Here is a 15,388-nt window from a genome sequence, read left to right as displayed (position 1 = left end):
TTTGAAGCTTTTTTGTTGAAGTATAGCCACTCTTAGGTCTGTGATCGAGTGACCAGAGAGATTGAAGTGTTCTCCAACTGGTTTTTGAATGTTATAATTCTTGACGTCTGATTTGTGTCCATTCATTCTTTTACGTAGAGACTGTCCAGTTTGGCCAATGTACATGGCAGAGGGGCATTGCTGGCACATGATGGCATATATCACATTGGTAGATGCACAGGTGAACGAGCCTCTGATGGTGTGGCTGATGTGATTAGGCCCTATGATGGTATCCCCTGAATAGATATGTGGACAGAGTTGGCAACGGGCTTTGTTGCAAGGATAGGTTCCTGGGTTAGTGGTTCTGTTGTGTGGTGTGTGGTTGCTGGTGAGTATTTGCTTCAGATTGGGGGGCTGTCTGTAAGCAAGGACTGGTCTGTCTCCCAAGATCTGAGAGAGCGATGGCTCGTCCTTCAGGATAGGTTGTAGATCCTTGATGATGCGTTGGAGGGGTTTTAGTTGGGGGCTGAAGGTGATGGCTAGTGGCGTTCTGTTGTTTTCTTTGTTGGGCCTGTCCTGTAGTAGGTGACTTCTGGGTACTCTTCTGGCTCTGTCAATCTGTTTCTTCACTTCAGCAGGTGGGTACTGTAGTTGTAGGAATGCATGATAGAGATCTTGTAGGTGTTTGTCTCTGTCTGAGGGGTTGGAGCAAATGCGGTTATATCGTAGCGCTTGGCTGTAGACAATGGATCGAGTGGTATGATCTGGATGAAAGCTAGAGGCATGTAGGTAGGAATAGCGGTCAGTAGGTTTCCGATATAGGGTGGTGTTTATGTGACCATCGCTTATTAGCACCGTAGTGTCCAGGAAGTGGATCTCTTGTGTGGACTGGTCCAGGCTGAGGTTGATGGTGGGATGGAAATTGTTGAAATCATGGTGGAATTCCTCAAGAGCTTCTTTTCCATGGGTCCAGATGATGAAGATGTCATCAATGTAGCGCAAGTAGAGTAGGGGCATTAGGGAACGAGAGCTGAGGAAGCGTTGTTCTAAGTCAGCCATAAAAATGTTGGCATACTGTGGGGCCATGCGGGTACCCATCGCAGTGCCGCTGATTTGAAGGTATACATTGTCACCAAATGTGAAATAGTTATGGGTCAGGACAAAGTCACAAAGTTCTGCCACCAGGTTAGCCGTGACAGTATCGGGGATACTGTTCCTGACGGCTTGTAGTCCATCTTTGTGTGGAATGTTGGTGTAGAGGGCTTCTACATCCATAGTGGCTAGGATGGTGTTTTTAGGAAGATCACCAATGGACTGTAGTTTCCTCAGGAAATCGGTGGTGTCTCGAAGATAGCTGGGAGTGCTGGTAACGAAGGGCCTGAGGAGGGAGTCTACATAGCCAGACAATCCTGCTGTCAGGGTGCCAATGCCTGAGATGATGGGGCGTCCAGGATTTCCAGGTTTATGGATCTTGGGTAGCAGATAGAATACCCCAGGTCGGGGCTCCAGGGGTGTGTCTGTGCGGATTTGTTCTTGTGCTTTTTCAGGGAGTTTCTTGAGCAAATGCTGTAGTTTCTTTTGGTAACTCTCAGTGGGATAAGAGGGTATGGCTTGTAGAAAGTGGTGTTGGAGAGCTGCCTAGTAGCCTCTTGTTCATACTCCGACCTATTCATGATGACGACAGCACCTCCTTTGTCAGCCTTTTTGATTATGATGTCAGAGTTGTTTCTGAGGCTGTGGATGGCACTGTGTTCTGCATGGCTGAGGTTATGGGGTAAGCGATGCTGCTTTTCCACAATTTCAGCTCGTGCACGTCGGCGGAAGCAGTCTATGTAGAAATCCAGGCTGCTGTTTCGACCTTCAGGAGGAGTCCACCCAGAATCCTTCTTTTTGTAGTGTTGGCAGGAAGGTCTCTGTGGGTTAATATGTTGGTCAGAGGTGTGTTGGAAATATTCCTTATTCCAGCAGAAGAATCTGTCCTATCTCGGGGCCTCTCCTTTTGCCCCTCCACCCCCACAAACATGATACAGTTCTGTGGTGACCTAGAATCCTATTTTCGACGTCTCAGACTCAAGGAATATTTGTAATTACCTATTACAAAGTTCTTTACCTTTTTTGGTAAAGCAATTGAAAATAACATCTGTTGCATCAACGTCTTTTTGTTTTTTTTCTATTTAGCTGCAATCTTTTAAAAGTCAGGGAAATTGCTTTTTTCTTTTCTTTTCTTTTGATCCTAAGAGATTTGTTTTTAAATACTTTTGTCTCATAAACCAGCCTGTTCCTTTTTGAAATTACATAACCGATTATAGCTTTCTTTCATTTGACAGAAGCGGAGAAACTGCCGAGTGCCTATGAAGTTGTGTTTTACAATGAAACTGAGGATAGTCCAGGAATAATGATATGGAGATATCCAGAACCCAGAGTGCTTACCCTTGTAAGAATAACTCCTGTTCCTTTTAATACAACTGAAGATCCGGATATTAGCACTGCAGACCTTGGAGATGTTCTTCAGGTTGGTAAATGGGAATTCCTACTTTCATTAACAAAAGAGAATGTTGTTGTTATAAAGTTTATTCAGTGTTTTACAAAATGCTGTTAATAAAAATTGTGCATAAAACAAACAACAGGGGTCTAATGAAGTCAATAGGAGGTGAATTTTGCAGCTTAAACACATTGCTAATTTAAAATGAATCAAACAGTGTTTCCTGTTTCCATTTACCTGTGAAGGCTTTTCCACAGTGTCATAAACTACAGCAAACCTCAGCAGTTCTGGTTTTCTATCTTCTTGCTGTGGGAGGTTGATTAGAGCAGTCCAATCCTATTGCCCCAATCCATGGATCTCTTCTTCAGGAGCACTGTCTGCCTCCTTCTGTTCAGATGGAATGTGGCTGTATACCCTAGTAGTGTTCCTGCATCTGCCAACTGCATTGCTCTTTCATTATTTAGTAGGCCTGTTGTTCCCCAAAATACATTATTAGGAATTTTGTACTCTCTACTGTAATCCATCTTTATTATTTCCCTTATTCCCTGCATTTCTGTATAGCTATTTATTCAACTGTGCATTCATTAATATTTTTAATCCTTACTTTTCACCTCTTTCTGTAGGCCATCTCCTGTCTTATTCAGATCTGCTTATTATTCAGTTTTGAAATAGTATTGCAAATTATATTAATAAAATTAAATGTCCTCCTTCTTTCCAAGTCAGTGAGAGGTATTACATTTTATTTTGTTATTGTTATAACTGTAATGGAAGAGTTTCTGTTTTAAGAATTGAATTATGCACCAGTATGCATTAACTTATGGATCAGGTTAATCTCCCACATAAATATGATATAATATCATTATACTGCACAAAGTGTTAGTGATATCATTTAGATGTCCTGCCAATTTCTTTGCCCTCTAGAGAGGCAAGTTTCAACTTCCTTAAATTGTATGCAGATTAAGAACTAAATTGAAGAAATCAACTAAGCTTGGCCTGAGGTCTCATCAAAGATCAAAATAGTGGTATCATGCACTTTCTTGAGGACTCAGTTCGGTCCATGTGAAAACCTTCAAATTGCAGACCTTAAAGACTATATTTTCAAAGCACTGTGCAACAAGTCTGCTGCATTAATCCCATTATAGTTAGTAGGTTTTGTGGGCAAAATTCCACGTGTACCACTTAAAAAATTTAGCCCTATATAGTAACATAGGTTCTCCATTGAGTACGCCAGTGTGGTTCTCACTGTAGTTGTGCATATCCCTCATGCATGTAAGACTGGAGGTTTTTTGAATACCAGTGTCTGTTGGGGCTGTGTATGTAACCCACACACATTTTTAAATTGGATGTGGTGTACTGTTCCATCTAGTAGCACTGAGACCACTTAAAGAGAGAGATTAAAATTAGTCTGCTCTACAGCCTTAGCTAACAGCCAGATGGCTTTTAGCTCACGCAGTAGAGGCTCATGCACTGAGGTCCCCGGTTTGATCCCACCCGCCGACAACCAGGGTTACATGTATGCACTCTGTGCCTTCTCGTGTTCCCATAAAAGGGCATAAGGGCAAGGTGTCTGCAACCCTCCCTCAGTTCCCTCTTACCGGGTGGCAGTCAGATGGAACCTGGCAATTGTTCAACCCACTAGTTCTTAGCTTTTGCTAAACTTCTACAAATCTTTGGGAAAATCTTCAGAACTACTTCTCATCTTCTGTATTGACTGCCATGAACTGTTTCCATCCATTTGAACTGAACTGGTTAGAACCCCTCATACACCCTTGTACAGCATCCTTTAACATGGCAAGATTTAAGCCCTGTCCATCCTGTGATGGACTAATCCCTTTGAAAAAAGGAAATAGCAGGTTTCTCTCCTGTGTGGGGACATCTCCTATACTGAGCAGATTCTCTGTCAGCTTGTCATTCTCCATGAGAATAGGTAAGTTGCAAGATGCAAAGCTAAACCTCCATCTTCTGGGACACTCCATGAAGGTGTCGTCAGACCCTGAGATCAGTTCTCGAGTTGTGCTTTCAGACAAGCCAGCTTCATTTAGCACCCCATCTAGCAGAAAAGCAACACCAAAGACCAGTACAGAGAAGATGGCACTGCTACCCAGCACCAGTACCAATATTGATACCACTGGCACCAAAACTGTCCTCAGCAGTTGAAAATGGTGCACCTCCTCTGAGGTCTACATCTGGCTCCAAAAAGGGCCACTCCAAACAGAAGCAGAAATTCCAGATGGAACTCAGTGTCCTCCCATAAGGACAGATACTGTATGGTCGCTGAAGATAAATCCACCATGTACCTCATAGCATCGAGGGTTGGGAAAAAGGAGTAGCTTACAGTACAGCAGACTCCTCCAGCACGAATCCCTGCTCTGATGATGCACCCATCAGTGTTCATGCCCACCAAGGAGGATGACCCCAGAGGACCAAGATCACTGTTGGTACCAAAACACCTACCTGCACCAGTAAAGACTCTGATACTGAGAATGCTGTATATTTTGGCACTACCCTGGAGAATGTCTACTTCTCACCATCACTGTGGCATACATTTTCCCAACATCCAGTAGAGAGCCGCTTTCTCTGAGGTCAGTGATCAATACCATAGAGATAACTAACACCTTACCCTACAGGACTCAGCCACCACCTGTCCATCAGGAATAACCCTGGACTGACCAATAACCAACAAGCCAGTCTTATTCCTACAGCATGACACCATGGCCCTACTGAATTACCTGGCCCCGCTAACTCAGGCATCAGGAAGCTGATTTCCACCACACTCAAAGAAGAGTAAGAGGTTACCCTCCCAGTCAGCATTCCTGGCTGGACCACCTATGCCAGAGTTCCAGGGACAGAGCAGCACCAGCCCCTTGTATTATCGCCATAGGACCTTTCATCTTTGTTACTTGATGAAACGGTATCATTGGCACACAATGACTTTAAAGTGTTCAAGGAGCTACTTGTGATGATTGTTGAGACATTGGTGATTGAAACATCAGTCATATTGAAGAAATCCATAAGCTATATGATGTCTGTGAGCTTCTGGTCCTGCTGCAAAATGGGTGGACAAGTGGTACCAGGCACCTGCCACAGGATTTGAGTGCTTCTACACCCACCTCAGCTCAGGGTTCCTTAATTGTGTCTATGGTACAATAAAAGTTAAAGTTGAGTAAGAGTAGCCTCAAGGACCCCAAAAGGCTTGACCTTGTGTGAGAAAGTCATACTCCATTGCTTCCCTGCAGGGGCTAATGGCCAGTCCTTCCTGGCCAAATATTATCAGGACATGGTGAAAATGGTTGAACAGAAGAAAGGACTCACATGCCTTCTGTATTGCCCATAGTTCCAGGGCATTGATGTGCATTCTGGATTCTCAAGATGTCCACACTTCTTGAGGTGGTCCCAGTAATGGAGTGTATATCCCCAGAGAGCAAAAGGTGGCTTTTGAATCCTTCAAAGAGTACAGAGCACAGTCTGTCCTCTGGCTGAACAACTCTGAGCGCTTGATCATGGTCTGTGTTTTTTTCGGGATGGGATAGTTCCAAAAAAACAGCAAATATGTCATGTATTGCTCCAGAGGAGCCTTACGCTACCAGTCTAGGGCGATATTCTCCTCCTTACTTCATCAGACCAATTCAACTATGCCTTTCCTCCACTGCCACTTCTACCACAAGTACTACACAAGATCCAACAGGATAGTGCAATAGTCATCCTCATTGCCCCTTTCTGGCCCAGACAGTTCTGGTTCCCCAACCTCCTGCACATGTCATTTCTCCTGCCGATTACCTTCCTGACATTCCCCGAGCTCCTGACCCAGTGCAATGGCAAGATCAAAAACCTAAATGCACGACCGCTCCACCTCACAGTGTGGTATTTGGATGGCATCATTCCTAGAACATGCATGCTCCTCAGACATATGAGACATCCTCTCTAATAACAGAAAGAACTCTACTAGAAAATGTTACCTAGCTAAATGGCAATGCTTCTTGTCCTGGTCACAGCAAAGAGGCATTCTGTCAGAAGCTACAGATATTCCCCTCATCCTAGACTGTATCCTATCTTTGAAGACATTGGGTCTATCCCTAAGCTCATTGTGAGTCCACTGAATGGTGGTCAGTGCACACCATCTACCTGATCAGTGCTACTCCATTTTCACACACCCAATATTCAACAGATTCTGGAAAGGCTTGATAAGAACTTTCCTGCCTCCTGTGCCCCACTGGGATCTGAATCTTGTTCTTTTGGTATTAATCAGGCTCCCCCTTTAAGCATTTAGCTACTTGCTCTATGTCCCTCCTCTCCATGGAAATCGCCATTCTTGTAGCTATCACATCAGCAACAAGGGTCAGTGAGCTGGAAGCAATGATGGCAGACCCTCCATATATGGTGTTCCATAAAGATAAAGCTTCTTTACACCTATTCCCCAAATTTATCCCTAAAATAGTTTTGGAATTTCACCTTAACCAATCCGTTCACTTACCTATATTCTTCCAAAAACTGCGTGCATCTGCAGGAGAACGTAGGCTCCACTCCCTCGATGTTTAACAAGCTTTGGCCTTTTACCTGCAGAGAACAAGACCTATCAGGAAGTCTCCGAGACTGTTTATTGCTATAGCAGAAAGAGTAAGAGGGCATGCCAACACCACTCAGAGAATTTTCAAATGGATATCTGGCAGCATTCTACTCTGCTGTCAGCTCTCGAACCTCCCTTCTGCTACAGGCGTAAGAGCTCACTCCATTAGTGCCCGAACAATGACCATAGTGTGTCTTCAGGACATACCCTTCCTGGACATCTGTAAAATGGCCATGTGGAGTTCCAGTCACATGTTTGCAAGGCATTATGCCCTGGTGCAGGACTGGGCTGCCAATGCCTCCTTTGGGACAGAGGGTCTCTGCTGAGCCCTACCATCTTCATCCTAGCATCCTCCTCCTACTTAGGTACTGCTTGTCAACCACCCACAGTGGAATACAATATACTTCTGGGGGAATTCTGCACCATTGCATGCATAATTAATAAGCCATGCATATTTTTAATTTTTTGCACAGAAAAAAGCTGCAGTTCCACCATTTGCCCACTAGAGGGCGCTACAGTGCTAGAACAGAGTAACCTCAGCAGAAAATAACTTTGGCTGGAAAGTTGCTGTGGTCCTGCCTTTTGCCCACCAGAGGGCGAGGTGGTGATAGAACAGAGCAGCAGCTCCCGGCCAGCTAAGGAAGAGAAAGAGCCTGCCTTCTTTACAGCCCCTGTTGGGCTAAGTCAGGAGATGGGGGCTATGGGGCGACAGACAGCGTGGGGCTGCTGTGGGGTCACAGACAGAGACTCATAAGGGCTGGGGGGGAGGACAGACTGGGGCAGGGGCTGAATGGGAGTGGAGGCACAGAGTCACAGGGGAGGGAGGTGCAGAGTCACATGGGGACAGAGGAGAGTGTGCAGGACCACACAGAAACAGGGGGGTGTCTGAGTGGGGGTGGAGGGACAGGTGGACAGAGGCAGATGTGCCTGACTGAATGGGAGGGGCTAGGGATCAGCCAGGGTCTTCATGAGGAAAGCTCCCCAGTCCCTCCCTATCCCCCTAAAAAACCTGTCCCATACTTTTCCCACTCATACCCAACAACCCTCCAAGTTCACACCCTGACTCTTTCCCAGCAATTACTTCCCTATCCCTCAGCTCCTTTTTTACCCCTGACTTCCTCAAGCCTTTGCACTGCTTCTGACGGGTGTGGGAAATTTGATTCTGTACTGTCATTTAAATAATTATTAATCAGAGTTTTGTATTAATATGCCTAGTAAGGAATCTATTTGTCAAAAAACATATCCTGAATCTTTTTTGTTGTCTGTATTGTTACAGATATACTTGTCCACAGGTATTGAAATAAATTACTAAAAATAATTGAAACTGGTGTGATTATATTGCATTATTTTGACAAATAAAATATGCAGAATTTGAAAATACTGTGCACAGAATTTTTTTTGTTGCAAAATTTTTGATTTTTTGGTGCAGAAGAAGGAGGTTACTTGCAGAAGAAAAGGGGGTTACTTACCAGTCACTGGAGATTCAAGATGTGTTGTCTCTGTCAGTATTCCATTACCTGCTCTCTCCTTCTTCTCTGCTGTGGATCTGCTCTAATTCACAGTGGAAAAGTAACTGATGAGGCAGTTGGTCCACCCTGCCCTTTATCACCTTGGTTGGAGGCATAAGGCAAGCCAGGGTGCATGCACAGACCAATGGACACTACTTTCAAATTCTTCGACTTCAGGCACTGTGTAAGCCACAGTGGAATACAGATATGGACCACATCCGGAAGAACCTCCAGTTATAGGTAAATGACCTCTTACTTATCCTACAGTAACTGTGGTTCTTCTAGATGTTGTTGTCACTGTGGATCTCACGACCTGCCCTCCATCCCTGTTTTTCAAAGTCCTTAGCAAATTGGCTTTGATTTGCAAGGCAACTTAGGGAGGATCACAGCCTCTTTGCCCTTTCTGGGAGTACAAGGAGGCACAGTGTCATATGTCCAAAATTTCAGTCACAAGTGCAAGAGGCACATACGCACCTACAATAAGATCTACACTAACATCTCAAAGAACCACATTTACCGTACAGTAAGTAACATTCTGAACTTGGCAAGTGTTTTGTTTTTGTTTATAATAATGTTGCTATTTAGGTGGAAGAGGTAACATTTAGTGGATTTTCAAGATCCTCTAGATGAATGTTTCTTAAACGTAATTGGTCTTAAATTTAGTATAAGCCTGGATGGAACAGAAGGCCTTTCAGCATGCATACAAAATTTTATTCTAGACTTTGTTTAAAAAAAACCTATGATGTCTACAAGATGTTCTTTTTCTGCTTGTCTTGTCTGTGTAAATTCCTTTTTCTTCATTTGCAGTATATCTACTAAGTACAGAAATAGGAAATGTTGTCCCTAAAAAGACAATTCACAAGATAAAGGGAAAAGAAAAGAAAAAAAATCATTTTTATTTGAATTCACTTGTGATAGAACAGTACAAAGGCTTCAGCATATTTGTGAACAAGGTAATTACAATTAGCACATTTAAAAAGGGAACCAAATAAGTTTTTAAAACAGTAATGATACAAAAGTGCATAGAAATCACATTTAAAACAGCTTTCCCTGAAGGGAGCATATCTTGAAATACTCTGGGGTCCCATACTGTAACCAGCTGTGATCCCAATAAGGCCTCAGTTCTATACTGTCAGATAAATTCAGTCTAAGGTGCACGTGTGTAATTTCACTTACATTTAACATTTAAAATGTTGCCAGTTGTATGTTCATCTTTTAAAGTAAATCATTGTGACATTTCATCTGGCTTTACTAAACTCTTTTATGGAACATCTTTTTAATCATCATGAATAAATGTTGGAAGCCTCTTTGTTTCTATAACATCTTCAGATTATGAGAATTTATGAAAACTTCACTGTAAACAGAACTTTGTTAGATATCAGAATTCATTACATGCTGGCTGCAATTTTACTGTAACCTCAGGATAGACTAACTGTTTCAGATAAATAAGAACTGATCTGAATCATCATATCTTTCTCAAATCAAATTTTAATGTAGGTTCAAAAATGTTCCAATAGCTTGTTTTCTCACTTTTACTCCATTGTCTCCTGTTCTATAGATTATGTACAAGAACCCTCAGTTATCACTTTGAGGTTTGACAGGTTCTTGTCCAAAGATCAGGCCCAGTATTATTAAAATCACCATGTAGTTGGGAACACCAATTTGCATAGTTGCAACATGCATACTATAGGAACTTTCCTATATTCACAAATAATTTATTAATACACCTAGCACAGTCACAAACACTCTAACTCAGTAATCTAGATAGAGAGAATACAGAAAGTACATCTGAACATCCATACTCACACCATCCCTTGAAGAACAACCTGAAATGTTAGCCATTATCTTCCTCATCACCACCATCTTCCTCATCTTCACTAGTGGCCATCATTCTGGCACCTCCCAAGTGCTACATCTCTCTCTCTCTCTCCTCCTGCCCACAGCCTGGGATACCACTTTTATAATATGTTACACTGATGCTACCATGTCTAATTCATATTCAGTAGGGTTTTCTCCCCTCTTCCTTATTTGTATTTCCTTGCCTTATTAATGATTTCAGCCCATCATATATGTCAATTAGTTGCCCTGGTACTTTTGTGGTTGGATGTTTTTTCCAAAACTTTCAACAAGCTGGTGTTAGCTCATGTTTCTGTGGTTGGTTGATGTCATTATGGACAAAATTCCCCCTTACACTCTACGTCCAGTTCCCCAAAACTTAGGGGTTATCGTTGGGCCATTTATCTATGCCGAAGTTCATAGGCCTCAAGACTCATGGTAACTGCTGAAACCAATGTCTCACAGAATACTAGCCTGTAGGTTCCTTGCATTACTGCTGAATATAATAGCAGCAAGGCAGTGAATATAGTAAAGGAAAGCTAGCCCTATGGGCTACACCACTGAGTGTAAATATTTGTCTTAGTCAAGTTACTTAGGTTGATTTTTTATATATATTTCTTACTTTGCTTCCTTTTTCTATTGGAAGAAAGCAAGCTTTTCATCTGTGATTTTGTTAAAAATGTTTGGTCTTCGTGTTTTTGGGGGAAGAGAGGGGAAACCATCCCCAGCTTGGTTACAGCCATGAGAATCCCCATTCTGCCTGTTTTACATCCTACAAACACTCCTGGCTCCTCATCTTTCCAGACAAAAAGACTTCATTGTACTCATTTGGAACTTGCCGATATCTCTTCTTAATTTGTTAGTGCTGAAACCAATACCTCTGCAGCATACCTATCCCTGTTGATCCAAACAGAAAGAAACCAATTATTTTTCTGGCTCTTCTACATAGTGGTTCTCTGGCAGGTCAGGTCCTAACTTATCAGTGGCTTGAGCATTGGCCTGCTAAACACAGGGTTGTGAGTTCAATCCTTGAGGGTGCCATTTAGGGATCCAGGGCAAAAATTGGGGATCGGTCCTGCTTTGAGCAGGGGGTTGGACTAGATGACCTCCTGAGGTCCCTTCCAACCCTGATATTCTATGAATATATCTATGAATATACCACCACTCTCCAAATTGTTTCCCTGGCTCTGCATAGCATCTGTTATTGGCAACAGATATCTACACGTTCCTTGCATAGCACATAAGAAAACTTTTAAGCTTCATATACTCCATTCTTGAAGTTAGAACTCAAAATGTAGATGGTGACAACATTATACTGATTTCAGTGTAAGATTTGGTCTATGCCAAAAAAGCATTGTTAGACCCAAGGAATGATCATTTTAAAGCTCAACATCTAGACCATCATGGCTAGAAATACATGCCTTATGTCATTAGAAACTAGGTCATCTTAAAAAAAAGTTTAAAAAGCTTAATTAGCACACAAAGATGTCACATATCATTTACAGGAGACACTTGTCCCCTCCAGACTTGAGTTTTGCAAAAATTTAAATGAGCAATGGTAAGTATTTTTTGTATTATTCAGCTTTGGTTACTTACCACTGCCTGTAATCCTGAATCATCACTGAGATCTTCTCTAGAGCTATCTTCCTCTATTTTCAGGGCTTATATACTAATTCAGGTCCATTTCCTGCTCACACTTTTACATGTGCTTAACTTTAAGTACTCGTATGGCCCATTAAATTAAAGTTAAGCATTAAAGTTAAACCATATATATTTTCAGGATTGGGGCCTTATTAATGAAAAAAGGATGTGTGATAGAATACTTTAGAAACACAAACACAGTGCCTTAGGAAGGAGGGGTTTGCAAAGTCCCCACTTCCAGTGTCAGCCTGCCCCTCTCCCATGCTCACCCAGCTTTTTCTGAAATGGCACCATAGCATCACAGGTTTCTATAGGACTCTTGTGTCTATCTGCTACAGTCTAGCTTGCAATCAGTTTAATAACCATATTTTAGCTTTATATTGTGTTAGATAAAGATATATTGCAGTCTTGACATTGGGAAGCTTGGATAGTAAATGAGGTTGTTGAATGAAAAACCAGAAAATGATTTGAAATGCTAACATTCCATATCCTTTAAAAGTGTGGGAAATCTATTTTATAATAATGTACATGTTTAACAAATTAAAAACACTTGCCAACTGGAAAAATACTAACCATCTTAAACCGTCATGTCATTTATGAACAGATAGTTATTAGTTTGTTTCATTTTTCCATACACATCTAGTTAATTTTATTCTGGAAACTATATCTGTTTCTCCACTATGTTCAGCCATTAAACAGTATTGATCTCTGAGCAATGAAGCCTTTTATTTTTTCTTGGTATCATGGTGGAGGTAATGAGTTTTAACACATATTTTATCTAACCCTTCCTTTCTTCTACAACTCTTGAAGTGGAGACAGAATATAGAGCCACTGCAAGCTCACTGCTGTGTACCTAATGTCTGTTAATGATCAGTGTCATGTTAATAATTAAAATCACTAGGAAATTTTAAGATCTATTTTTCCTCCCCTACAAACAACTATTCTTTTTACTCAGAATGAAGGATACTGATGCCCATCAGACAGCAAATTTATAATCCAGGATAACCTACAAATTTTTGCTTGGGTACAAGTTCATTTTGAAAATAAAAGTGAAAGTGATAAATCTGTTACAAATTCCTCCAAATATATGTGTGTGTGTATGTGTTTTATTGAAGAAAAACTGAACAATCCAAAGTGGTTTTAGGCATAGCCACCAGGTATTTGAATGTGTGTGTTCCAGTATATGGGTGTGTCCCCAAATGCACATTTTATAGACGCTAATGGGTTGTGGAGCAACTCGCATCTTGGTTCAGTACTTTAAGGAGGGGCTATTACAAGCTGTTTGCTAATATATCTCCTATCACATTAATTTATAAAGCCCTGATTCTTTTACTATAAAAATAATATAAAATATTTATCAGTATATATCATATATACTTTTCACTTTTATAGCACTTTTCATCCAAATATATCAAAGTACTTTACAAGAGTGGCTAAGCACTGTTATTTACATTTTGCAAATCAGTCCAAATCTGTGATGACAACAGTTAAAAGAAGGACCAGAAGGTTCCAAGACTGCTAATTTGTATAAATTCAAGAAACGAAAAACAATTTGGAAGTGTAAATGCCTATGGTTCACTCGTGCAAATTGTTGTGGATGCAACTTTGAGTGGCCATTAGAAAATTTGACTCTATATCAAGAAAGAGGTGTGGTCTGTGTACAGCAAAGAGTCCAGAAACTCCTGAGTGAATCCTCTACACCAGTGGTTCCCAAACTGGGGTCCGTGAACCCCTGGGAGTTCATGAAATGTTACAGCGGGTTCTTGGGGAAAAAATTCCCTCATGGCAGACAGAGCTGTTCCTAGGGACCCTGGGCTGCACGGGGCCAACAGCCCGGAGCCCCTGGACTTCCAAGAGCTAAGCAGATCAAAGCAACCCTATCTGTGACAACTCAGGAAATTTAAACTTCAAGACTCCTTATAAGAAATGGAAAGGGAGGTGGATATTTTTTGACAGGTTTCAGAGTAGCAGCCGCGTTAGTCTGTATCCGTAAAAAGAAAAGGAGTACTTGTGGCACCTTAGAGACTAACAAATTTATGAGAGCATAAGCTTTCATGAGCTACAGCTCATCCGATGAAGTGAGCTGTAGCTCACAAAAGCTTATACTCTAATAAATTTGTTAGTCTCTAAGGTGCCACAAGTACTTCCTTTCTTTTTACGGATATTTTTTGCTGTTTTTAAAATTAAATAAGCAGCTAGTGTTGTTTTTCTAAATTATTATGAAGAACAAGTTTAAGCTTTGTTATAATGTGCATTGTTTGCCTGGACTACTCAATACCATGTGTAGGAGGAACTCTTTGAGTTGGCTTCTTAAATACCTTCATGCTGTTACACATCTGATACTCTTTGATGAAACATAGGAGCCTTGTCTTATAACAGGCTTATTCAAAGTGATTCAAACTATGAAAGTGAGATCTTGGAAGAGTGTTGCCGTTTTCATAATGTAATAAAAATACTGTAATAATAAATAATAAGTAGTGTGTAATAAGCATGTCATAAAAACAAATTTTATATTTCCAAGATCACTGCTTTTATAATTTATATTCAGGTAAAGGAGAAAATCCCTGGAAATATTCATTTTTAGGAGAGGGTTCGCAAGACTGGACACTTTCAGTCTCTCTGCTTCTGTTTCTATATCCTTAAAACAGTGATAATAGTGCTTGCCTATCCACATCTCTGGTGTGAGATTTCCTTGATTAGTATTTGTAAAGTGCTTTGAAGATTAAAAGCCCTATATATGAGCTAGATATTTTAATAAAAGTCATTGTGGGAGGAAGGGAAGGGACACACACTGGAATGGCAGTTTGATGTGCTCAGAGAAATAAATCTAGCAGCACATATATTATTCTTTGTCCGTGTGATATAGTACATACTGACTCTAAACCACAGCTAGTATACCCTTTATGTAAAGGGGAAACCACTAAAGATCTTATTAGACAGTAGGAAATTCAAATGTTACTAAATGCATAGAAGTTCAATCTAGACTACAGCTAATATGATAAAACATACACGGAGAAGAAAAAGCATATCCCACTGACAATTTGACTTAGTGGAAGACAACATATGTTTCCTGAAAATGGAGTTAATCCCAGAGCTGTCTCTGTCTAAAGTGATTTTAGGCAAGGGCAATTCATTATTGCTCAAATTGGTGAGGGCAAAAAAGTCAGGAAGTCAGTGATGTAGTGAGGATCATACTTATAGCTTGAGAGAAGGGAAAAGGCCAAAGTATGGAAATCTTTTAGGGAATTGATCCAAAGGATAAAAATAAAGACCAGGACAGAGGTAAAAATATCACTTTTTGATATGTTAAAGATTGGTGCTAGCCAGAAAGTATTCCTGGAGACTTTTCCAAGTTTTAAATCTCAGATGAAACATTTA

The 15,388-nt window shown here is 41.1% G+C and overlaps 1 protein-coding gene across 9 annotated transcripts in view; it reads left to right on the top strand.

Annotated features, from left to right (window-relative positions):
- The window catches only part of VPS13B (vacuolar protein sorting 13 homolog B), a 921,736-nt gene that overhangs the window by 791,590 nt on the left and 114,758 nt on the right, over positions 1-15,388 (top strand). For all 9 annotated transcript variants that reach the window (XM_038388370.2, XM_038388367.2, XM_038388371.2 and 6 more), the window contains exon 39: positions 2,307-2,491. In XM_038388370.2, the coding sequence (XP_038244298.1) occupies positions 2,307-2,491 (185 nt within the window). The remainder of the gene's footprint in view (positions 1-2,306; positions 2,492-15,388) is intronic.

The sequence above is a fragment of the Dermochelys coriacea genome, chromosome 2 (assembly GCF_009764565.3).
Source record: "Dermochelys coriacea isolate rDerCor1 chromosome 2, rDerCor1.pri.v4, whole genome shotgun sequence".
NCBI classification, from domain to species: Eukaryota; Metazoa; Chordata; order Testudines; family Dermochelyidae; genus Dermochelys; species Dermochelys coriacea.
This window is presented reverse-complemented; position numbering and strand designations above follow the sequence as displayed.